General features: G+C 41.3%; 1 protein-coding gene across 1 annotated transcript in view; it reads right to left on the bottom strand.

Moving 5' to 3' along the window:
- Positions 1–8,106: 8,106 nt before the first annotated feature.
- LOC124281149 (myosin essential light chain, striated adductor muscle-like) overlaps positions 8,107–26,427 on the bottom strand; it is a 55,845-nt gene continuing 37,524 nt past the window's right edge. The window contains exons 2-5 of the mRNA XM_046717174.1: positions 19,716–19,862; positions 16,819–16,986; positions 13,294–13,380; positions 8,107–8,977 (exon numbers count right to left, since the gene is read on the bottom strand). Of these exons, the coding sequence (XP_046573130.1) occupies positions 8,925–8,977; positions 13,294–13,380; positions 16,819–16,986; positions 19,716–19,862 (455 nt within the window). The 3' untranslated portion in view covers positions 8,107–8,924. The remainder of the gene's footprint in view (positions 8,978–13,293; positions 13,381–16,818; positions 16,987–19,715; positions 19,863–26,427) is intronic.

Here is a 26,427-nt window from a genome sequence, read left to right on the forward strand (position 1 = left end):
ATTTATTACCCTGCATATACCAGCTTCATCGTCCATCAATATTAATTATCCTGCATATACCAGCTTCATCGTCAATCATTATTCATCATGTGTTTATTACACGTTTCCTAGATAAAACGCGTTTTGCATATTATCCTCAGCTGAATATATTCAATCTCCACTGGGCATGCGCCTTCCACGTCAAACCACCATCACGGTGAAGCTTGTCAAAAAATGTGTAGAAAATCTGTTCAGTGAGGTCAAAGTTTTCAAACCAAAGAGCCCCCCTGCATTGCAATCTGTTCTTTTTGTTCATATTTATTTCCAAAATTTGTACTTCTGACAATGTCAGCATCTGCCGCAATGACTCGGTGATCCGAGCTCGCCAAACACGTGGTCTCAACAACAGCACATCCAGGTATCTTGGCACCAGCCTGGGAATCAGAGATGGCACAGGGTCGTCGGTAAACCGAACCCAGTTCCGGCAAATTCCGACATTGTTTCGGCGTGACCCGATTCGCGTAAAGGTCACCTGGATCGAACAATGGCAATGTTTCGACCCATTTATGTTTCTTCGTTATTTACTAATTGCATAGCTTAAAAATTCCAAAATTCCGTAAGTACCATTTAAAACGTGTCTTAGAATATTCTTAATTTTCAACGGTTATGGATCAGAAAATTTGAAGAAATGATACTTTAAAGTGTTAAGACATTTAAAAATCATCGGTGGTGGTAAATATGTCTTGGAAAGTTAAGTCAAATTCCACCCTAAGTCTCAGTGGCCTCGAGGAAGCTTCCAGCGTGGTGAAAATAAGTTAATCTGAGCAGGTTGCGTTACCCGAACCGTCTTGTAAAATAACCGCAGGTATGGAACCCTTGTAGGGCCTCGTCTGTTTTACGTACATTTTATACCCGTAAAGATCCGGGTTAGAATTGATCTTCAGTAACCCATGCTTGAAAGAGGCGAATAACGGGATCCGGTGGTCAGACTCGCTGACGTGGTTGACACATGTCATCGTATCCCGATTGCTTAGATCGATGCTCATGCTGTCAATCACTGGATTGTTTGGCCCAGACTCGATTATTTACAGACCGCCGTCATATATCTGGCATATTGCTGAGTGCGGTGTAAAACTAAACTTACTCACTCATTTACGTAGTTTTCACTGAGTGAGTGAGGTTTAACGCTGTATTGTGCATTATCCAGAAATACAACGAATTAGGAGCTAAACGTGGGAGTGATCCCCGAAATTATGCAGCCTTCTGGCGTTTAACACGTATATGAAACCCATGAGCGCGTGTCTGGTGCTAACAAACCTCGAAACAAGAATCGAACCCCGTAAGTGGGACCAGCTTTGCACCGCGCTTGGCCAACTGTACTACCCGTACACATGTGGAACTTAAAAGCAAGACTTACAAAAAAAACTTTTGTAGTTCTTTCACAGAGTGTGCTCGTTTTACGCTGTTATTGTGTTAGTGCAGTAGTCTTAGGAGCCGTCGTTGACTATGGTTGTGTCCCTTAGATGAAGCAGAACCTTATGATCGTGGGTTTGAATCCATGAGATTATGATTCCTTGATTTATTGGCACTGCACCAGATAGCACCGATTTCTTCCTGAAAAGTCATGATATACCTGAATAAAGCTGCAATTCATCATCATCACCATCATCATTTTATCATATAAGAGGCTAGATGATATAGTTCATTTAAAACATTTAAGTCTGTTAACCCATGGACAACCCTTTTGCATTTCAATAATCGTAAATGGCATCTGTATTGAGTGTAAGGACCTAACGTGAGATACTTTTTCATATTTTATGCTATAGTAATACAAAATGGGGTCATTTGGGCCGAATGGTAATTAAATTGGTGAAGACACTAATTGATTACTATCTAGGGCCACCCCATCAGGACCCTCATGTAGACCAACACAGAGCCTGTCAATAATGTCACCGTTACATAGTCTAGTGGTAAGGCGTAGAGTATTTCAATTTTTTGTCTCTATTGGGCAATTTATCTGTTGCACATGCAGATATTGGGTATATATGTTGTTTGAAGCAGCATACAGCAATGTTCCAGCTATTTGGCGACGGTCTGTAAAGTTTTCTGGGCCAGAAACTCCAGAGATTAACATCATGAGCATCGATCTACGCATTTGGGACTCGATTATATGCGTCAACATAGTCTTCGTGTTTGTCGTCCCGACCCCGTTTGTCGCCTCTTACAAGCATGCGTTGCTGAAGATTCTACGCTGGATCGTCACGAGTATCTCATGCTACCGGATACCCATTTTAGGGGGTAATACACTTGCATTACGCTTAAAGGAGATTTGGTTTGGTTTGTTGTTTAACACCGCACTCAGCAATATTCCAGCTATATAGAGGCGGTATGTAAATAATCGAGTCTGGACAAGACAATCCGGTGATCAATAGCATGAGCATCGTTCTACGCAATTGGAAATCGATGACATGTGTCAACCAAGTCAGCGAGTCTGACAACCCCAACCACACATGGGTTACTGAAGACCAATTCTAACCCGGCCCTTCACGAGTGCTCATGGAGAACACTTATTACTGCTATAAGATGGGATATGAAGGTAAATAGTTCCGAGTAACAAGTGTTTTATGAGGAAAGCTACACCAATATTTCATTGATCCCAGGATTTACACGCTAGGACTTAATCATCACGCCCAATGTCTTTTAGCTGATCCGTAAAGACATTGGTTGAACGCTTAAACATTGGTTTTCCTTGATCAAGATTTTACGCTCAATGACTTCGCTTTACGCGTTACGTGTATCATGTTCTCACCCCATCCATCAACCATAAAGTCGAATTATGGCTCGAAATGGCTTCCATCCTTTTCACAACGCAACACCTGCAAACAATATGCCAACTACGCACACAGTTTGCGAGGCAGTACGAACTGTCTGTGGCGGCGCAGGGCTATCTGTTTTAGCTATAAGCTGTTTCTGGAAGGGTAATCATGGTTGCTCGTAAACTATGCTTGTCTGTTCGGCGTGTTGTTAGCTGGTGCATCTGTTGCATCGACGGCTTCACGCTGGTTAGAACTGGTTAACACTTGTTAACTTATAATTGTTTTTTATCATTTGTATCGTGTATTTGTGGTGGTGCGTGGTACAAGTGTTCCTACTTGGTCACAATCAACGCGGGAGTAGCCTTGTGCTTAAAGCGTTCGCTCGTCCCGCTAAAGGCACGGGTTCGATTTCCTACACAGGTACAATGTGTGAAACCCATTTCTGGTGTCCCCCGCCTTCCTATTGCAAGACTATTGCTAAAAGCAGCGTAAAACCATACTCACTCACTCATTCACTCACGGTAGACGCAGCTGAACACTGGCGGCGGGGAGTGAGTGGATGGGTGTTTTGCGGGTTTGAGTGCCTATTGCTTTGGTGATTCTCCACGCTAAGGCAGGTTACCTGTCGTGTCTTTTCTGGTAAGTGACTCCGTTCCAGATATGTCTCCGTTCAGCCAGTAGCAAATGGGTACCCGGTAGGATAGAAATGGTAACTGTTAGCCTTTTAGAACCTCGTGGGTATCATTGACTGTGTGTGAGAGAGAGAAGGGAGCGAAGAATGAAATCCAGGTATACACTGATCCATTGACCGGGGTGTTGGTGTTGTGCAGCGCGACGTTTTATCCATATATTATATTATTTGCTGTATATCTGCACAGGTAGGTTTGTTTCAGAAGCCAGTGTGAGTGAACGTGTTTTTGACATCGCGGTATTCTAGTATTTCAGGTATAGCATGATGTACCAGTACCACCTGAATGTGAACGCCTCAAATGGTGAACGTATGTGACATTTACCATCATGGTGAAACCCTCTCGTACCAAGGGTCATGGTCACGGCTGTCCGTGACTTGACACAACGATCATCGGATCAATGGACACCAATCGAACTATGAGTATATGTAACGGGACTAGCATTAGCCGGGAAGGGGTGGGTATGTTGTGGTGGAAGTAGCAGCAACAGCAACGGCATCTTTTTTGGTTTAACGCCCCGCTCAGTAAAGTTACAGTTCCATGTTGTGTGGACCAGACAATCCTGTGATCAACATCATTTGCATCGATCAACGCAATTGGAATATGATGGCATGCATCAACCACGAAGTAGTAGTAGTAGTAGTAGTAGTAGTAGTAGTAGTAGTAGTAGTAGTAGTAGTAGTAGTAATAGTAGGAGTGTTAGTTGTACAGGTGACGAAATAATCCCATGGGATCCGGCCAACACTGAAACGGCCTATAACCCGGGAGCGAAGATGAGTAAGTCTCTATCGCTGACTTTAACCTGAGGGTTCGCAATCTTAAACCGAGCCCGATGTTGAGGGCGTTCTTGGACTGGTTCCGATGAATAATACAACCTTGATCATGCATTCCTTTGTACAAATAAAACGTTTTAAAGAAGCAGACAGCCAATCTATGAGAAAGATGTATGTTTGTGAATCCACAAGCTTGAGCTTCAACTAACGGAGGTGAACCGCCATCGCTTCAATTCGTGACTTCTAGTCTTTAAGTCGAGACAATCAGAATTCACCGTTTCTACTCTCTTACCGCATTCGGCATTTCCCGCAAAGACACGAGCGGTCACTAATGTGTCACTAATCTCAAACGCAACGCAGGAAATCTGAAGCAAGGGTGAGCTGTTTGTGTAGACAAAAATTGTCATCTGTTATATAATGATTCGCAGATTCTGCTACTGAAATGTCTCCAATGTGTGGTAAAAACGAAATTGCACATGAAACAGAAAATGATCGTTTGGTATTTAATTAAAAACAGCTCTTGCAGCAATAACATCAAAATATACCTGCAAGGAATTCCCCAAACTGAAATAACTGCATGCATAGATAAAGCTGGAAATATCTATTTTGTAACAGTAGTTACATAGAGAGTGAGTGAGTATGTTTGTACGCCGCTTTTATCAATATTCGGCTAGCAATATCACGGCGGGGGACCCCCGCTATTGGCTTCACACATTGTACCCATGTTAGGAATCGAATTTGGACCTTGGCGTGCATCATGGCAGTAACACACAAGGGGAAAAAAAAGAGGTTCAAGGATTGAGAGTCCATGTAGGTAAACCGGATGTCCAGAGGGTCAGAGTCCTTACAGGTTTTAACCCCATCCGAGACTACAAATGTAACCTGATATTTAAATCACAAATTACGATCCTACTATTTTTTTTCCAGGAGGACGTATTTATCCGTTTTAATGAATGTTGCGAATATTGTCACAACAGAAATGAGTGAGTCCACAAGTGAGTGAGTCAACAGCTTTGAAAAGTAACTCGATTATTTAAACGTGTCGGCTCATTCTCGGAATCAGCTTAAGCCAGAACTGGATTTGAAATGTTCCCTCGTCGCGCTGAAGATCCGGCGCCGCCATATAGCTGGAATATTGCTGACTGCGGCGTAAAACAACAAACAAAAACACAAACCAGCAACATGAACAATTTGAATTTCCATGTAAGCCATGTGAGGGTCAAATGTCAATAATGTGAGTTATCTCCCCTTCTGTTGATGAGGTCATTCAGGAAAATGTATATAACTGTATCTTAGTGACAGCAGACAAATAACCAAATGCTTTCCCATAGACTTCTATATTATCGTTATTTGCTTCGAAGAAAATCTATACGGCCACCGCGGATACCGGAAGTTATAAACATACCTAAGTTCCGCACCAAACGGTGAAAATATCAATAGACACAATCAGCATAAGTATTGCTGTTAAATCACCAGGACTAGATATTTAAAAAACATGGTTAGTTTAATTCTTGAGTTGTTTCGGTTTTTTTAGAAAATGAAACAACAAAAAAACATCAATATCTTTCGCAATATCATCCAATCACAGCTGTTGGCCTCTTCATTTCAAGCCTCATCTCCAGGAATGCTGCTTGCCACTCAGTTGCTTTCCTATCTGGATAATGGATTTATGTCCCCTGGAATGGGCAACCGGCGTCCCGTCAACCTGAACAGGTGGGGTGGGGTGAGGTGAGGTGGGGTGAGGTGAGGTGAGGTGAGGTGAGGTGAGGTGAGGTGAGGTGGGGTGAGGTGAGGTGCGGTGAGGTGAGGTGGGGTGGGGTGAGGTGAGGTGAGGTGAGGTGAGGTAAACTGGTGTTAAACGTCGCGTTCAAGATAACTATTACCGTGTTTGCCCGTTTTCTGCTGCCACAGTCCACTGAGATAGTGTGAGTGAGTGAATTAGGTTTTACACCGCTTTAGCAATATTCCAACAATATCACGGCGGGTGACATCAGAAATGGGCTTCACACAAAGTACCCATGTGGGAAATCGAACCCTGGTCTTCGGCATGACGAGCGAACGCTTTAACCACTAGGCTACCCCTCCGCCCCTAGCTCAGTGGAATATGTAATTAAATCTTGTATCCTGTGTGACCATTCAGTCTCCATTTGGAATAAAACAACACAAGTATCAGATACATTTGCAGGAATGTTTTACTGAGCGCCAACATGTTTATATAGTATGCTTAGACATTAGTTGAAGTGCATAAATACAAGTGTAGAAGGAAGCTAAGCTTGATGATACAACATGACACATTAGTAGTAAAATAGAGATTTACCCTTCCACCACAAGCAGACAAAACAATCACAGTATATCGTTACGTAAACATAATCAAATAAAAAACAGAAAGAAATGCGAAAACGAATCAAAAACTTGAATCCTGTTTGAATTCTATTCTGTCCAATAGCTCATAATTAGGTGGGGCCACGTCTTTTAAACGGAGTGAGTGAGTGAGTGGGCTTTTGTGCCACTTTCAGCGTCGGGGCAACAGAAATCGGTTTCACACATTGTACCCTTGAAGGGAATCGAACCAGGGCCTTTGGTGTGATAGGGGGACCTTTTTACCACAACGGCTACACCACAACACTTAACGTTATGCTGAAACCAAAGGCCTTAATGGTATACTATTTCTCAAAAGCATTTATATAGGTATACTTGCCGTGATATGTAGTAGCGAGTGAGTGAGTGAGTATGGTTTTCGCCGCTTTTAGCAATATTCCGGGGGACACCAGAAATGGGCTTCACACATTGTACTCATGTGGGGAATCGAACCCGGGTCTTTGGCGTGACGAGCCAACGCTTTAACCACTAGGTAATCGATGATTGTTTGGTAACAGACCGTCTCTGCTTAAAGGAGGGTGTGCTTGACGAACTGTTCTGTTCTGTTGCAACCGTTATTTTTTTACGAGACTTGTAGATGGACCATCTTTCCATGAGTTATAGACCAAAACGAATGTTATTTTATTCCAAAGATGTATTATCAGAAAAAGTCATATTAAATATACATTTAAGTTCTGTCGGCACGGTTATAGGGTATTCGAATTGTACAACAAAACACATTTTGAGCATATGTAGTAAAATATCAATAAATAATCATGTAATGAGCACTTTATGAAGACAAAGAAGATGAACCCAGTAATACAGATACGCTTAGATTAATTACACTTTTTGTGTTTTCAAGAAATGCATGCAATAAATAATCATGTAATGAGCACTTTATGAAGACAAAGAAGATGAACCCAGTAATACAGATACGCTTAGATTAATTACACTTTTTGTGTTTTCAAGAAATGCATGGACAATAATATCTACGAAAGATGATTTATGCTTGAAAGAGTTACCTCCCTTTGATCAAAAATTATTTAATCTTGCATTTGTTTTCGAATGTCACAAGTATTTCAAATTATTCGTTAATGGCTGTATCTTGTTTTGTGTGTGTATGCAAAACATGATCAAAGTAAATTGAGACGAGTAAAACGAAAAACATATAAAATATATCCAAAAAGAGCTCATAGCTGGACATTTCAACATGAACTTGTAAAATAAACCTTTACCCCTGCCCAGCAGTGGCCATTGTAATTGCGTCCCACTTTTACAATATTTGTAAATTTATCAACAGATACATCTGAAACAGGACCAAGTGCAAAATGTACAAAATAATACCCAAGAAAAAAGATATTTTCTCAGCTGAATGTCAAAGACTCAACTTACGAAGGTCGTGAGGGATACCAACCGCCGAACACAGGGGTATTTTTCTCCATACTCAGGTTCGACCATATAGTCATATGCTGTATCACTGTCCCGATGTCTAAATCTTAACCGACATGACACTAATTATAACTGACTTTTTATGAACAAATATGACTATTTGGGAGTGGACCTAACACCCACTTGGAGAACAGAACCTAGGTCTTTGGAACGAAGGCGAACCCATTAATCATGCTACTCAGCATCCTTTTACCTATTTAAGCGGGATCAAACAATGTATACTGAACCGGTACAGATCCTCAGTGTCATATTTAGAAATATATATCAGTTTGGTTTGTTTCATAATAGGCAAATGTGTTCCATATATTGAATTCCGTTAAAAATACCCCTGTGTTACGAGGATGAACAAAACTTGAAGTAGTAGGATTACCCTTGCTTAAAGACTGTTTAATAAGGACGAACACAACATAGGCTTAAACTTCTACCCGGTGAAACAAATAGTGTATCTCAATCAAACTCAAATGATATCAAAAAGGAATATTCGCTTCTTGGTACATAGGACATGCCATGTTTTTGCTTCGCGGAAAACGTCATATATTGTATTTGTCCCCTTTTCGATTACACTGTAATCATAAAAGGAGACATGTATGTATTCATACACATATACACGCATATGTGCCCCCTGGTTAAAGATACACACATTTGTCTCGTCAGAGTGATGTCAATCGCCTAAATTGTACCACTATACAACTAAATATGAACAATAGTTATTTAACATGCTAAATATGAACAGTACGTAATTAGACAATTTCCTATATATAAGCTAGCCTAGCATGACTATATTTATTAACCGTATGTTATTTGTCAAATAATAAATAAACAGCTTAAATGTTTGACTTCCGGATGCGCGCGCACATTGATTAGATGACGTCCTCTTTTCCGTCAGGTCCTTTCATGACTTTCTTGATGAACTCTGGCAAGATAAAAACATGTTTAGTTAGTATTATTTCTATGAGTGGCATGTTGACATCTCATCGGGCGTTTCCGTATGAAATACTTCGAAATGACACACAGTTCATTCGTGACCAGCTCGTGTCATTCTGGGGAATGGCGACAGTTTACGGAAAGGGGCGAGTCTTCCGTAAACTTTTGAGTCTTCTTTCAGGGCCCTGTTCCTCAAAGCGATCGTAGAGCTACGACTGTCGTAAGTCTATGTTAAAGTATGGGAGTTACGATCAACTTAGCGCTACGATCGCTTTGAGGAACGGGGCCCTGGCTACGGAAATGGCTGATGGTCACGAATGCCACTCTGTTATCACTTACGGAAAAACCCGAGCAATTCCGACAATGAACGAGATCAATCATTAGAGCAATATCAAAATATGCATCCGTCTGAACCGGTATCCTCCCAAAACTTCCACATCCCAAAACTTCAACACCTTATAACAACAACATTTCTGGTTGACTGCACACATTTTAGCATACTAATTACCTCAGCCTGTATTGGTTTAATCCATTAATCAGTTATGAATTAAATACAGAGACGAGTCTGGCGTTGAAGGACACAACTGTGACAGGGCCGTTACGGTGGTAACATTATGTACCGTTATAGCGTCACTGCCGTAACATGCAGTCTTTACCTGTTTTTCACATGACAGGGACATCCATAAGTAAATTTTTGCCTATTACATATTCTTTAAAAATTCTGAAATATCTGACTGACAAATTTCGTTAAATTGTCTTTTAACCCATTATTGCCCACGATCACACTTTTGGGACACATATTTGTTTTTCATTACATAACATTGTTTACAAGCGACCACTGTCCCAGTTATGGGACTAATGGTTAAAGGGAAGTAGTTCAGTCCAGTAATTGTCTTTATAAGAGTTATTTCCCTTTACACCAGCAGTTGAGACTGACATAACACCAAATTCACATGTGCTTGATCTAAATATGCCGCACATAAAAAGGAAAGTGTGCCATTATGTTTTGTATTACTTTTAATGTGACAAATGATTAACAAATGATGTTTTGGACATAAACTGAATATGTTTCTGTCAGAATTGTTTTGCAATGGATTATTGTTATGTAAAACTGCGTATGAAAATTGTCCCAATAATGGGACAGTGGGCTTGAGAGGTCTAGGGCTTTCCTATGGGATATGTCCCACTGCCTGAGCTTTAACAAGGTTTTAGAGGGTGACAGGCGGGATGCCCAGGCCTTGGCATGGGTGGATCAGTTGTGGTTGATATGATAGCAGAACCTTCAAGACGAATATGGCCGTTCATATCACTTCATATTTGACAACCTGTTCATAAGCTTGAATCTGATGGATGTGCTGACCAACAAGAACATAACATGCACAGGAACGATACGTGCAAACCGTCGTCTTAAATGTCCCCTGTCAAATATATGATAAACTTACAAAACTACGTTACATGTGTAGTCAATGGAATTATGATCTATTCCGTGCTGGTATAAGAGATAACCCATGTTGTTCTTGTGGAAATGTTTGTGAAAGTTCTTATCATTACCTATTTGACTGTCAATTATATACGGTACAGAGAACTACCATGATGAGTAATTTACGCAGTGTTACCAATGTGAATATAACCTATGAGTTACTATTTCATGGAAATGCAGATCTGACTGTTCACATAAATCAAAACATTTTTAAAATTGTTCAAACATATATTTGTCGATCAAAACAATTTTCTTAATTGTTGCAATTGTTCTTCTCTTTCCCATATTTCTGTTCTACTCTGTCCATCTTGTAGAATGAATGTAAATAATACTATGTAAATACTACGGAGAGGGTGTTCTAAGTTGTATAACTTGTACCCAATCCTTTTCTCATGAATAAAATATGTTTAAAACAAATATATGAAAAAGATAGCCAGGGGGACATATGACCAAACCACAGACACCGAGTCAGGTCTCACAGCTGTCAGATGGAATGACAACAACATAGTCAAAGTTGTCTGAAACAAGTTTGGTGTCCAGCCACTTCAGAGAGCAAAGAGATGGTAGAGAGCTGAGTCAAAACAAGATGCTGTTGAAGAACTCTTTGTGATCCGTAACTACAATCAAACCATGGGGAGGAGTAGGTCGTAGAGATCAGAATGTTGCAAAGTATCGCACAGCCATTCGCTCCAAGAAGCGGTGGCCTATATTCGCTTACTGTTTGGTTTCGGTGTTCAACAAGCTTGACATCTTCACAGAGCTATCCCAGCAAGAAGGGACAAGCCGTTGGATGTGCTTAATCTCCGCTGCGGGTAGTCCAGGTAGAGCACGAGCTCAAGCTCAATCTTCACTTGCTAGTCCTAGTCGTTAAGATGGTCTACATCACTTGTCAATCGTGCCCCACGTCAATCATGTCAGATATGATTGAGTTGCACTTAGTTCAGAGCTGGCCAACACCCGTGTGCATCGTGTGGAATGAAAACCATGCGTCGTGGCACCAAATGCAGAGTAGGTCTCCATGAGAGATGCATTGTACACCCCCACACAAAGTAACAAAGGTTTGTCCAAAGATGCAGTTGAAATGAACTCTTTCATGCTACCAGAAAAGGACTTGTGTTCGTATGTTTAGTTCAATAATGATGCCAAGTCATTTACATACAACTCTCAGTTCTCTTCATTAAAGTTCATCTTCTGATCTACTTTTATTCATACATGTGTTCTCTATTTCGTACCCACTGTCCCATTAATAGGACAGTACAATGTTCGGTATTTCGTACCCACTGCCCTATTAATGGGACAGGGTAATTCTCTGAGCTTAATGGCAAAATAATAGTATTTACTTACAATCAGACTTGATTATGTTCATGTGAAAACGTATTTGATCATATCATAGCAAATTTACTCCGAAACTAGATTTGGCTGACTGACTGAGTTTAGTTTTACGCCGCTTTTAGCAATATTCCAGCAATATCACGGCGGGGGACACCAGAAATGGGCTTAACACATTGTGCCCATGTGGGGAATCGAACCCGGGCATTCGGTGTGACGAGCCAACGCTTTAACCACTAGGCTACCCCACCGCCCCGAAAATAGATTTGGACATTAATGGGTTAAAGTAAACATATAAAACTGGCTATTATTATAAAAGTCACTATCACTACAATAATAATTAGTGTCAATGTCCTTACCATAAAAATCCAGTCGGGCCAGTAAATCTCCACAGTCACTGGCCCAACTGGCTAGTGAAGTTTCATTTTGTAAATGAGTGTGTATCACTCTCTCCGACTTGTTAAGTTATAAATTCACTTTTAAAGCATGCATGATTATGGTCTGATAAAAATGTTCATCATATTAGCAGTTTAAAGATGAAACCCGTGTCTACATTCAAATTTCGGGCCAGTGAATTATGTTGTGGGCTAGTAACTTTCAGGCATATCTAGCCCGTCTGGTTTGCAAAATTTGGAAACTACTTCACACACTGCGATTAGGTGCCTGAATCTGTACTTTACTATGAAAGTGTCATTCCAAATATAACATTATGTTACCTATCATACCTATAAATATATACCTATATATTTAAATAGGGAAGGGAAGGAAACGACCTACACGAACATGAGTCAGTAATCAGTACAGCATAATACCCTTATACCGAAGTCAAAGAACCACTGGTTTTAGTTCGTTACAACGGTATACGTACTTCGTTATACGTATTCCGACTAACATATACAGCTAGTGACCAGGAACACAAACAAAAAACCATTCGTTATATCCACCAGTTCGTTATAAGCGTGTTCGTTACATAGAGAGTGAGTGAGTGAGTTTGATTTTACGCCGCTTTTAGCAATTTTCCTGCAATATCACGGCGGGGGACACCAGAAATGGGCTTCACACATTTTGTCCATGTGGGGAATCGAACCCGGGTCTTCGGCGTGACGAGCCAACGCTTTAACCACTAGCTACCCCACCGCCCCTCGTTACATAGAGAATTTACACTACACCGTTATTCCTCAACCTGGTAATCTGGGCCAGCCTACGAGTTGAACAGCTGGATGAACGAGTTAAAGTCATAGAAACTGTGTGGTTCATGAAACAAACATGGCAAAAATAACAAACAATTTAAATATACTGACCAGCAATAAAAACGCAACTCAGAATTCATGAAAATTATACTTTTTCAACATGAGAGTTTGGATTTGATGCTTTAACACAATTGTTTTGATTTCTTGAATTGCGTTTGTTTTGCTGGTCAGTATATTAACATAAATAAGTACATAATATTGTTGATACTATTGTATATCACTGTATATTATCCATGCCACACTGACCTTCGTATTTCAGATTCCCTTCGATGTCCTCTCTGGTATCTGTTAGTTTAAGGATTTCACTGACGGATTCGTCGGGTAATCGCTCACCTGTAACATTGTGGTTCAGGCTTAAAAAAAGATAAATGTTTCTCAGGCGCATTTTTTTCAGAAAGAGAGGTGAGAGGTATGGTGCAAGAGTTGTATGATCCCCAGGGAGTTGAGATTGATAATACCATGTGCCGTTGATTGAAAAAATACCAGCGCCTTGAGCATGTACTAGTTGCGTGGATATGTGCGCTATATAAATATCCTATAATAAATAATAGAGGAAGGACTTTTTTTAGTTGTTTTTTATACTTATGATGAGGTAGGAACGCTTTCAGTATGTTTTTTCTTACCGTGACTACTAAATAAACAACTGGACACACATTGAACTCGGCACAATTGTGTGCATTGTCAGTCATGGATTTCATTTGACACAAGAAATTTGACAAAATATTTTTAATGACAAGCAGAATGTAGGCAACGACTCATCGGTGCCCCCAAAACATTCCCTTTCTATTTTTGAATGTTTCCATTATTACGTACAACCCGAAATTATTGAGAATTTAAGGTTGTAATTTTTTTATTAAATTTCACTCATTTCTCACGAATTAAATGTGAATATTAGCAGAACATAACTCCAGATTCAAAGACAGGTGAACAGTTAGTATTTTGTCAAGTCACCATGGGCAGCAATGCAGGCTTCAATGCGGTGGGGCATACTACTGATCAAAGAAGTTAGAAAGTCGTGGTCCAAGCTGTCCCAATATCGGACCACCTCTTCTTTCATTTCAGCAATATTTGTCAGATTTTCTTATTGACACTTTCCTTCATAAGTCCCCAAACATTCCATTGGATTTAGATCAGGGCAATAGCTTGACCAATCTAATAATGTCATATTTTGGGTCCGAAACCAGGCCTGTGAATGCTTTGAACGATGTTTTGGTCGTTGTCCTGCTGGAAAATCCAAAAATTTCCATAGAACACGTGAGCAGATGGAAGTAAATGTCCCCTCGAGAATATCTGTGTACCGCTCACTGTTCATATTCCCTTCAAATACACATAGGGGCGTTGCCCCTAACACAGATATGTCACCCCACACGTTAAATTTCGGACTGTACTTTGGGCGCTGATACAAAGGTTTTTCAGTTTGTTTGGTCCAGGATTTCAGCGTATTAGGAAACAGCCACACAGAACTTTCATCTGAGACAATCACATTGTCCCAGTTACAATTTCTATGCTGTAAGCACCAGTTCAACCTTCGCTCCTTTTGTTCAGGTTTCATGATCGGTGATGGATTTCCTCGACTTTTCTGCCAACCCATTGCATGCAGCCCAGTTCTAATTGTCTCCTTACAGACAGCCACAGTTCCTCTGTCAATCATATCCAGCCTTAAGTTTTCTAAACTCCTTCGTATGTTTTTAGAAACAAGAATACCAAGCCGCCTCCTGTCACCGACAGTCAAGTTTCTGGGCCTACCTGCGCCTCCCTGGTGCTTAATGACAATTCAGCTTGACCTGATCAAGTGAATACTATTGAATTGCATGACCGTGTCAAAACTGGTTGGGTCTACATGTATTAGTGTGAAGGGGTGCACCTTTGTCAGTTGATTGTCAACATGTCCGAACGACAAGGCCGCCGTTTCACATCTCAGTGTCGAGACGTCGTCAGCAATATCCTAACTTTCTTTAAAGATGAAGCTATAGACATATTGCAGTTGAACATGAAATAGAAAAAGTGATAACTGAACTGGGTGTAGTGAGTGACAGCGAGAGTTAAACAGATTGAGAAAGTAACTGACGTCTGTACGTTGTAAAGATAGTAAACCAAACTAGATAGCATATGACTGTGTAAACAATTCAATTAAAACATGAAATGACGTGTTCTTTTCCGGGGTAAGTTCTGTAACGAATCCATGTATGCATGTTTTGCACGAACGCAACATCAATAACATTCTTTCCTCCCCTATTTAATGGAGTTAACTCGGCCTGCCGTTTGTGACATTTGACCTCCAGGGTCATGCATATGTAGAGTAGCTCAGATCAAGCTGAACGAGCTGTACCACATGACGTTTTGGATATGGTGAAGTATGGACGCACTGAAAGGACATCAGGTCATAGTTTAATGCTTATTAGTCTGTATAATTTTGATTGAAACAAATATTTTCATTTAATTTTTAAAGAAGCCCCAGTGTAAAAGGAGATTCTGAACCTGAGGAAATCAAGACTTGCGTCATTTAGGACTTTAGTATTGCAAAACAGACTGGGCGGAAGGGACAAAATGCGATGCAGGGGTTGTGAGACAGGCTAGTCATAGTTTTACAAATGCAAGAACGGTTCCGTGCCCCAGGTTTGAATGGCATTATAACTTCCTATACCGCTGACACAGTTCATCGGTTTTTTTTCGTTTTTTTTCAATTTGTTACAGTAGCGTGAAAAATGCAGACACTGAAAACTTTCTCATTCTCAGAACATTTTTTATGAATTTCATGACGATTTCAAAAGTATTTCCTACTTTCGTAATATCTGTACTTCGATGTAGCTATAGCGTGGTACGAAGAGTGTCTTGCAGTACTTTTCTTTCTTTCTTTTGTCCTGTTTGTTTTGTTGATTTTGTGTTTGTTTGTTTTATATGTGGTGTTTGTTTGTTTGTTTATTTTTAATTGTTCGTGTTTTCACACGATCTGGTACTGCCTTTTTTCAGTTCAAATACGGAGATTATTTTAAACGGATACAACGTGAGTTTCCGGTGGCCAACTTGATTGATAAAATCTTAGTTTGATGTCATACCCTTTCTGCCCATTGAAAAGGGCCATCATAATTCAACATACATGTACACTTTTAAATTGGAAAAATGACAAATTGTGAACAATTCAATTTTCTTTAATCTAATGGACACCAAGTTCATGTGTCATTCATGGAACACTGCAATATGTCCAAGACAGAATATATATGCTGCAAACGAAAGATTGCATCAATTTACAGTGAATACTGTGCTATACAAAACCATGTAAATGGAAATATATAAAACCAACAAAATGAATTATTAAGAGCATACTTTTTATGTTTGGTTGTCATTGGTTTTAAGAAGTAAAATTATTGTCCAGAAGAGAATGCCACAAATATCTGTAACGTTCAACTTGCTCCAAACAGACGCCCTGCGGCTGGGCACCGTTACACAAAGCGATTTGAGCGCTAAGGTGAGGGTATTTCCAATGTTAACACAGACTTATGATCATTGTAGCACTAACATCGTTTTGTGTAATGGGGCACTCACTCACTCACCAACTCACGCACCCCTCCACACACACACACACACACTCACCCCCCAACACACACTCACCAGCTCACCCACTCACTCACTCATTCGCTCACTCAGAGACACACTCACTCATCCAACCACCCACCCACTCACTCACTCACTCCCACACACACACACTCCCACACACTCACAAACACACTCACTCATCCACCCACTCGCTCGCTCACTCACTCACTCACTCACCCATTGCTGTGAGCATGTTGTTCATTTCAGCAAGGGAGATGTAGCCTTGACCTTCCCTGTCGAAAGACTTGAACGCCTCAACATAAGCGCGGTATGTCCCCTTCTCTTTTTCGTTTTTGGCCTGCTTGAAGATGGAGAGCACCTCCTCGAAAGCGTACTGTTTCTGCCCTGGAAGAAAAGAAAATTAATTAGAGTTGCATCCTCGCGTATCAAGCATATTTTATCGTTTCAGATAAATACTCTGAATCCCTAACTTCATTTGAAGCTCGATTCGAATGCCACGGGACTGTCTAATGATATGTTTAATGTGAAAAGCCACGCGCGATACTTTTTATGTGTCTTCCATGGGAAAAAAAACCTACAAAAAATGTTATATCAGTGAGTGAGTGCGTTTAGTTTTACGCCGCTTTTAGCAATATTCCAGCACTATCACGGCGGGGACACCAGAAATGGACTTCACACGTTGTACTCATGTGGGGAATCGAACCCCGGTCTTCGGCGTGACGAGCAAACGCTTTAACCACTAGGCTACCCCAGCGCCCCTCTATATGAATGAGTGAAATATTATTGTCTCGAAAGCCTTTGTACATTTATCAAAACTGCTTAACATCTATACAACAGCCCACTTTATCTTCAATGATATGTACATGATGCAGGCTGGTAGCCCGGTGGTAAAAGCGTTCGCTCGTCAGGCCTAAGATCCGGGTTCGATTCTTCAACATGCATACCATGCGTGAAGCTCTTTGGGTAAACAGCGGAGTAAAGGTATCCTCGGTGACTCATTCACATACAACATACCTTGTCAGAATATGAGAATAAATAAAGAGACAATTTGACCTGTGTACTGCAAAAGTTAAAACGATGTATGGTGTACATTTATTGTCGGTTTCGTAGTTTAGCGTATTGTATGAAGCGAACATACAATCATTGACTGTCGTAATATACCCTCCAGACCCTTGCAGAATTGATCTTCAGCAACTCAGGCTTGTCGTAATAGGCGACTAATGGGAGTGGGTGGTCAGGCTCGCTGACTTGGTTGACATATGTCATCGTATCCCAATTGTGTAGATCGATGGTCATGATGTTGATCACTGGATTGTCTGGTCCACACTCGATTATTTACAGACCGCCGCCATATAGCTGGAATATTGCGTTAAACAACAAAACTAAAAAGGGAATGAGAGCACCTAGATCGTGTGTGCTCACTCACTCACTCACTCACTCACTCACTATATACCCTCCACCTGGCACCTACTGACATTATGGATATGAAAAGGGTAGGTGGAGGAGGGGGTATGGGTGGGGGGCTGGGAGTTAACCAATTAATACCGAGGCCAGGCAGGATAACAACGAGGGCCATTTTTAACGTCAGTTCAAACGACGCGGTCGAGGTTCGAACTACCGACTCTCGCCATGTCCACTACACCCCTCGGGCGGTCTGAACATGTACAGTAACCCCTGCTAGTCTCAGCAGAGACCATATAATAGATCTATTATATGGTCTCTGGTCTCATGTATAGGGTCACCAGACTCACCACCACTTCTTTTGGAAAGAGAGGCGGTGGGGTAGCCTAGTAGTTAAAGCGTTCGCTCATCACGCCGAAGATTCGAGTTCGTTTCCCCACATGGGTACAATGTGTGAAGCCCAGTCTGGTGTACCCCGCCGTGATATTGCTGGAATATTGCTACAAGCGGCGTAAAACTACACTCACTCACTGTTTTGAAAGATACATGTGTATTCCACAAAAACCTGGATTCAAACTTGTCGCCGCGACAATATCTCCCACTATAAGTGGTTTTCTTGCTCCATGCTGGACTGACTATGTTTCACAGACCATCACGATCCAGTATTGAAACCCATGAATGCATGAATCCCTTTGAGCGGTCGCTGTGAAGCCCATTCCTGGTGTCTCCCGCCATGATATTGCTGGAATATTGCTAAAAGCGGCGTAAAACTAAACTCAGTCAGTCAGTCAGTCAGTTTGAGCGGTCGTTGATATATATTTTACAAACGCTTCAATCATTGCGGCTCCTACTTTGATATATACAACAACAAATATATGACAGAAAACCGCTTTGCCAAAAGCAAATATTATTTACTACATATTTCAAAGGTTTTGCTGTAAGGGTGTTACATAGCGTTAAGTCAGTAATTACACTGAATTCGTTATCGTAAGTATTCACCGCGAGTTCTGTTGCGACTTCACGTACTTCTTAAAGATTTTACGGTCGCTTCTCTCATTTCTGAGCGAGGTGTATCTTATTTTTTACAATAATTTTGTATCGCAATGTCGTATGAGTGAGTGAGATTGGTTACGACCTCGCCGAACAGCATTTCGAATTCGAACCTATGACTTATGACGAACACCTGTACCACTACACTACCTTACTGCTATGTGGTCTGTTTTGACTGATTGTTGTTTAACACCGCACTCAGCAATATTTCCAGCTATATGGCGGAGGTCTGTAAATAATGGAGTCTGGACTATACAATCTAGTGATTAACACCATGAGCATCGATCGATACGACGACATGTGTCAACCAAGTAAACGGAACTGATCACCGGATCCCGTTATTCGCCTCTTACGACAAGCATGGGTTACTGAAGATCAAACCTAATCTCTTCACGGGTGGCTAGTGGCGGGTACAGAAATCCTGGTTACTGTCAAACTGGATAAAACTGGTTACTATCAAACACATTTGAGTCGAAGGTGAAGGAACCTATGTTAATACTTCGAGTTATCCGAGGTTCGACACATCCGTACAATTATTATTATTAAGGAAAACGCAAATACCAAGCTTTTACTTCGAAATAACTGTCCATTCGACACGTCAAAGTTCGACACAAAGGTGCTAGACAAAGATATGTGGTGTAAGGCGTCTTGAGTTGGCTCACCTGTAGCCTTGGTACCTCCAAGCTTCTCCGACTGGGCTAACGTGGGGTTGAGGCCCATGCACCGGAGAAGATCCCCAACCTTGATCGCGTCGATCAGACCATCACGACCGTCCCAGAAATCGAACAGATCGAACACCTCCCTGACATCTGGAACAGAACGAGTAAATGAGTGAAGGGAGACAAAATACTCATTAACTTTGGGTGCTTGTGAGGCTGGACGTAACGCAAAAGAAATTCCCCATCCAGTACGGATTAAAACTTGGTTCTTCAGCATTTTCAGCTAACGCTTTACCCACCTTGTTAACACTTCAGATCTGTGAGTTAGTTTTACGCCACTTTTAGTAATATTCCAACAACATCATGTCGGAGATACCAGACATGGGCTTCACACATTCAAGTCAAAACATTGATTATACAACAGTGTCAGCTTCCTGCTGAGTGGGTTCCGTCCTATTGCGCAACAATAACCAGTCCAGAATTTTTAGACCAATTCATTCAGCTGGATACATAAATATTAATCAGTATTATTTTATACATCTGAGGACCTGTATATTGCAACACTACGCTCCTTCTAATCCTTGCAAACGTCGTGCAGCGTGCTCTGTCGTACAACGTGCTCTGACAAACGGAAATTTTGGAAATCGTGAACATCTCAAAACGAGGCTTGGCCGCTAGAAAAGTTCGGGGTCTGGTACGGACTTGATGTTATATCAATCACATTGTGCGTTACAAAAATACACTTAATAAGCGCAAAAAAATCATAACAGGTGTAACAGATGAATTGTGAATCATTTCACGACCTCATCAAACAGGGGCAGTCTGTGATGTCTTAGTTAACGACATGCTGCCTACACCTCGCCATATAATATAGAAATACGATGTTATTAAAGTTTAAAATTAGATTTAACTTGTAAATACCATTTTCTTTTGAAACAAGTAATTTGGAATTCAGTGTAACCATAGATGTTTGTGGTGTCTCTTTTCACTTTCACGTGAGAAAATTCGAATAGGCTGAAAGGTAGGTCATTGTCTGAATAGGTTAATGAGACTCATGTTTCGGTTTGTACCCATGTGGGAAATCGAACCCGGGCTTTCGGCGTGACGAGCGTACGCTTTAGGCACCAGGCTACTCACTCACTCACTCACTCACTCACTCACTCACTGATACACAGTATATATTTCATCAGTAAAGACAGAATGATTGTCTGTAAACACCTTCATGTATTGGCTCATTCCCATTTAAGTGTTCTCAATCATGATTGGTCAATTGAAGCCCTATAACCTCACGAGGTTTATCATTGACGTCATCCAAGTTGGATATTTGTTTTTAATAGGGAGCATTCAGCCTCTCTGAGACTTCAAAATTGACACTTTATGCTCTAAACACTACCCTATTTACCTTTTCTAGGAAAGGTCAATGATTAAACTATAGAACAACCTTCTTGACACTCGTAATAAAGGATTATATGTTGATGAATTCACGTAATATTCTCGCCATAGGTTCGAGAATAACACCATTTGTTCACTCGCAAATTGGTACATTCGTCACCACTCGCCCTTTTCCGTAACCTCCATTGTCCCGGAGTTACACGAATTGGTCACGAATGGGATTGGTAATGTAAGGTTTAGTGGTTCAGGCGCCACAACCGGTGCCATCAAGTGTATTTTGCCAACTTATTTGTTTGTTTGCGGCACTCAGCAACATTCCAGCTAAATGACGGCGATAATCGAGTCTTGACCAAACAACCCAGTGACTGACATCATGAGCATCGATCAACGCGACTGGGATACGATGATATTAATCAACAATGTCAGTGAGCCTGACCTTCGAATCCTGTTAGTCTCCTCTAGCATCAGGTCTGGATGCTGAAGACCAAATCTTATCCGGATCTACAAAGGTCTCTTGTCAACTAACCAAGGATCTTAACTGGATTGAATCTTGAATTAGCGGATCCTGACAAATTAGGATAAAAGCCAAGAGCCTATCTCAAAAGGGCCACCGAACTGCTCAGTGTAGTACTGGAACTACCGATGGAAATCCTGTGCCGCTAACGCGAAGGCGGATGATTTATTTGTTGAGCAAATGTGAAAGAACAATCTTTCAAGAGACTCTTAAGAGTTTCTAACGCAAAAATACTATCAAACACTGGTAGGCAAATGTGGTCGTTAATTGCTACGAAGTTACAAATCAATCCCGTTTTGGCTATCTCTCTTGGACTTCTCAAGTGCAAGGCCGTTTGCCATCTTGGCTGCACGTATCAAGACAGAGTATAGAAATATATATTATCCGCGAAGTATTTGGCATTGGAGTTGTTTCTTTCCCGAATACTTAAAGGTTCATTCCGTTGGATTCCAGAGCTGAATATGTCATCAGTACGATATTCTGTGTGTTCGAATCGAATTAAGGTTAAGGTGAGTTGAGATGAAATTTTACGTCGTATTTAAGAATATTTCGCTCATATGACGACGTGCATGCGTGTGTATGTGTATGTGTGGCTGCTTGTACTAGCCCAGACTTAAGCTGGTTTTATAGTGCTAGCTCACTGAGATACCATGCCGCAGTGGAACATGAATACCCCACTCAGACACATTATACTGACTCCGAGCCGACCAGTCCTTGTTGTACCCATTAATTCCGAGCGCCAGGCAGGGACCAACAAGTACCATATTTTAACGTCTTTTGGTATGCACGAAATCGAACCCGTGACCTACCGCTCTCCAGTCGGACACTCTAACCACTACACCACGGTGGCAGTCGCATTAAGCTAAAGTAATATGTGACCCGTGTCGGTCCGGGTTAGAATTGATCTTCAGCAACCCATGCTTGTCGTAAGAGGCGACTAACGGGATCGGGTGGTCAGGCTCACTGACTGGGTTGACACATGTCATCGTATCCCAATTGCGTAGATCGATGTTCATGCTGTTGATCCTTGGATTGTCTGGTCCAGACTCGATTATTTACAGACCGCCGCCATATCGCTGTAATATTGCTGAGTGTGGCGTAAAGCTAATCTCACTCACTCACTAAAGTGATATGTATCTGTAGTAACGGCTGAATCTGTGATGGTGCTGGGGCTGTTTAATAATAATAATGTGTCCATTTATATAGCGCCAAACTTCACACTAGGTATGCTCATAGCGCTAACAATCAAGGCACAGCACATTATTACCCCGGATAACCCAAGCTGCCTGTTAGGCGCTAGAAGGTTATAGTCATTTGACTTTTTTTCCACCGGGTACCCATTTTCCTGCTGGGTGAACATAGACAATATTGAACAAACTCACTTGCCTAAGGTGAGACCACATGTGTCACATGCTTCGTTGTGGGGCAGGACTCAAGTCCTAGAAACTCTCAGGAGTCAAGCTGCCAAACACGGTCACCCATCCAAGGACGTGACTCTCCGAGCTCGACGCTGCTTAACTTCACCGATTTGTGACCTGAGCTTTGAGCACAGGACCTCGCGCCACCACGCGTTTTCATCAACCATTTCGCTTGGTCCAGGATTTACTTCTTGACGGTACCTGTGATATATGTTTGACATAGTTCACCGAAACCCAACCGTTTATTTATTCATATGGTCACACCTTACTGCAACAAATGAATATACAACCATCTTTACTTTTTTGCGTTTATCATCTCAAAACCTAAACCAGCAATTTGTTTTTTAAATTTAATGAGTAACCTGTGTTCACTAAATGTGCAATTTATTTTAAAAAATAAATTTTAAACTTTAGAGCACTTGATAACAGTCTTTAAGTGAAATCCTTATGTTGATAAAGTCGCTTTGCTTCGGAAACATTTTTAGTAACTACAGGTTGAGACACGTAATTATTTTTATGAGCGTTCAAAGGTAAGAGCATTTTTTTTATCACATGCATACATTTCCACACCAGCGGGGAAAACGCAGATAAGAAACCTTTTTATTATTATTTCAAGTTGGAAAGAAAATCCAGGGCGGCGGGGATGGGAACGCCAGAAAAAATACCAACAGCCGAACATCAAACGTTTAGGGGCGGTCAATCCTCCTTCAATTGTCTCACACAGACAAACGGCTATATATGTGAACTGAATAAAGTCAAACGCTGCAAACGTTAATATTCCACCAAAAATCGGACGAGCACGGTTCACTTTAGACTAAATGTACCAAATGTTACGCGTTGAGCTGAGCTCAAGGCCATGTCATGTGTGACATACACTTGCACAAGTCTCTAAGGGAAGGGACCTTCCATAATTTATGGCTAGGGGTGGTGGTGATGATGTTAAGGGGTGGGGGTGTGTCAGCAATTATGCACACATGGAGGAGTGGGGTCTTTGATTTTGTACATGATATGCAAGGGGGTCACTTACTTTTTTTTTTTTTGGGGGGGGGGGGGGTGGTTTGTCATTCACATACATGCTTCTGCATAAAATTCATCATCAACCCACACCCACACCCACACCCACACCCTACCCTGGCCACAAATTATGAATGGTCCCTAATAATTCACAGTTTAAATGATAATTTCTGGAAAAAAATATACATGTATATAAATATCTCTCAAACAGACAGGCGTACTTAGATACTGTCCGCTTATCTAGACTTGCCTAAGTAAAGGAAAGCATTACTATACATCCATGGAATAGCCTTCAGTACAGCCTTGAAGCAAGGCTACGTTTGATACAACTCACGGTTTTAGGTAAAAGAAAGTCAGTTTCTCTTTGAAAAGATATAATTCCTGGGTTCACATTTTGTTTAAAGGCTGTTAAAAAACGTCAATGGACGCCCACGCGAAACCTATTACAATGAAAGATCTCATATTCGTTCATCTTTCCGCCACCCGGTATGTAGGGCAAACCTGCCTTCATTAGGGTCTAGGGTGAGTAAACTGCCTGAAGCGCAGCGGGAATCGAGTTTGAGTTCAAGAACGGCATTCCATGGTTATGTGGGAGGAATTTCCAAAGTGGTTCAAGTTTTAGACATTTGACACTTTGGTAAAGGTAACCAGTTGTGTGCCTTTGTACAAGGAAAGCTTAGCGCTACAGCAGTCGTAAGTCTATGTGGGGCGGGGGCCGGGGGGCGGTGGGGTAGCCTAGTGGTTAAGGCCTTCGCTCGTCATGCTGAAGACCCGGGTTCGATTCCCCACATGGGTACAATGTGTTAAGCCCATTTCTGGTGTTCCCGGTCGTGATATTGCTGGAATATTGCTTAAAGCGGCGTAAAACCATACTTCACTCACTCACTCACTCACTCAGTCACTCACTCACTCACTCACTCACTCACTATGTTGGGTGATGGGGTAGCCAAATGGTTAAGGCGTTCGCTCGTCACGCAGAAGACCTGGGTTCGATTCCCCACATGGGCACATTGTGTGAAGCCCATTTCTGGTGTCTAGCTCGACGTGATATTGATGGAATATTGCTAAAACCAAACTTACACACGTACACACATAAGTCTATGTTAAGTATGGGAGTTACGATCACCTTAGCCCTAAGGTCTCTTTTTACAACGGCACCCAGCTGCAGGTCTTTGTTGCTGATATACCAAGGATCTTAGAGGTTACAAATCTTGGATTCGAACAGGTGATCAGTGGTACCTGCCACAGCAAAGGGGAGCAACTCTGTACAGTTTTTTGCAGTTATTTACGCCACCTGGTCATACCCTAAATTAATGTTACTCATTAAGTCACCCACTCCCCCATTATCGTACATCACTATATAAATGTCACCAGTGTTACATCAACAACAGTATCAACAATACTGTGATACGTACAGTCAGTATTTTAGTAGTATTAAGTATGTATTACCCACGTGGTCAACGTATGGGTAGTTGCATACTGATTTCGTACGTCACACGAGGGTCATATCGCGTTGACCTGTGTCGTAACTTGACCTGAGATTCTAACGATTTGAATGGATACGATGGCCTCTCAATTAGCACACTCCGGCGCAGTGATGACTTAGCATAACATGAGGTACTATGCTGGCTGGCCGCATGGAACTCTGGGTAGGAGAGTGCTCAATTAGGTCATGTTGTGACGGAACTACTTTTTCATTCATAACAAACACGTGAATTCATTCATTCTACAACTTATATGCATTGTGGGAATGTAAACATTGCGAATGTTGCCGTATCGCTGTTTAATTTGTGAGTCGAATTGATACCAATATATGCGTCGAAAAACATAAACGCAAATAAAGTTTCCACCAGTGAAGTTAGCCGAGTGAAGCAACTGCAAACTAAGAAACGGGGTGCTACGGAGTAGTTTAATGTACGAGGCTGTACGAGGCGATGACAAGTGACATGCATCGTGACGTCGGGTACCAAGGGGGCAGACGAGCAAGGCGTAGAGACGTCATTACAGTGTGACGTCATGCAAAAAGGTGTACTATAGAACAAAATTCTTCCGCTACCTCTTTATGAAACCGGTTTCGGTTTGAAATCATAAAAATAACAAAAATACGCTATTTTATCAATTTAATGCATGTAATATAATGAGACCTGGTGTAGTATTCTCTATGTATTGTATGGGGCTCTAGATAAAGGTGGTCCACAACAAGTCAAAACATTTCACAACTGTCTCGTTTCCTGCTGACTGGGTTTCGTCCTATTCCGCAACATAGTACAATAACCAGTCCAGAATTTTTAGACCAATTCATTCAACTGGATACATAAATATTTATCAGTATTATTTTATACATCTAAGCACTTGTATATTGCAACACTACGCTCCT

Source organism: Haliotis rubra, unplaced genomic scaffold (genome assembly GCF_003918875.1).
Source record: "Haliotis rubra isolate DU_JTF1 unplaced genomic scaffold, ASM391887v1 Scf28, whole genome shotgun sequence".
Lineage (NCBI taxonomy): Eukaryota > Metazoa > Mollusca > Gastropoda > Lepetellida > Haliotidae > Haliotis > Haliotis rubra.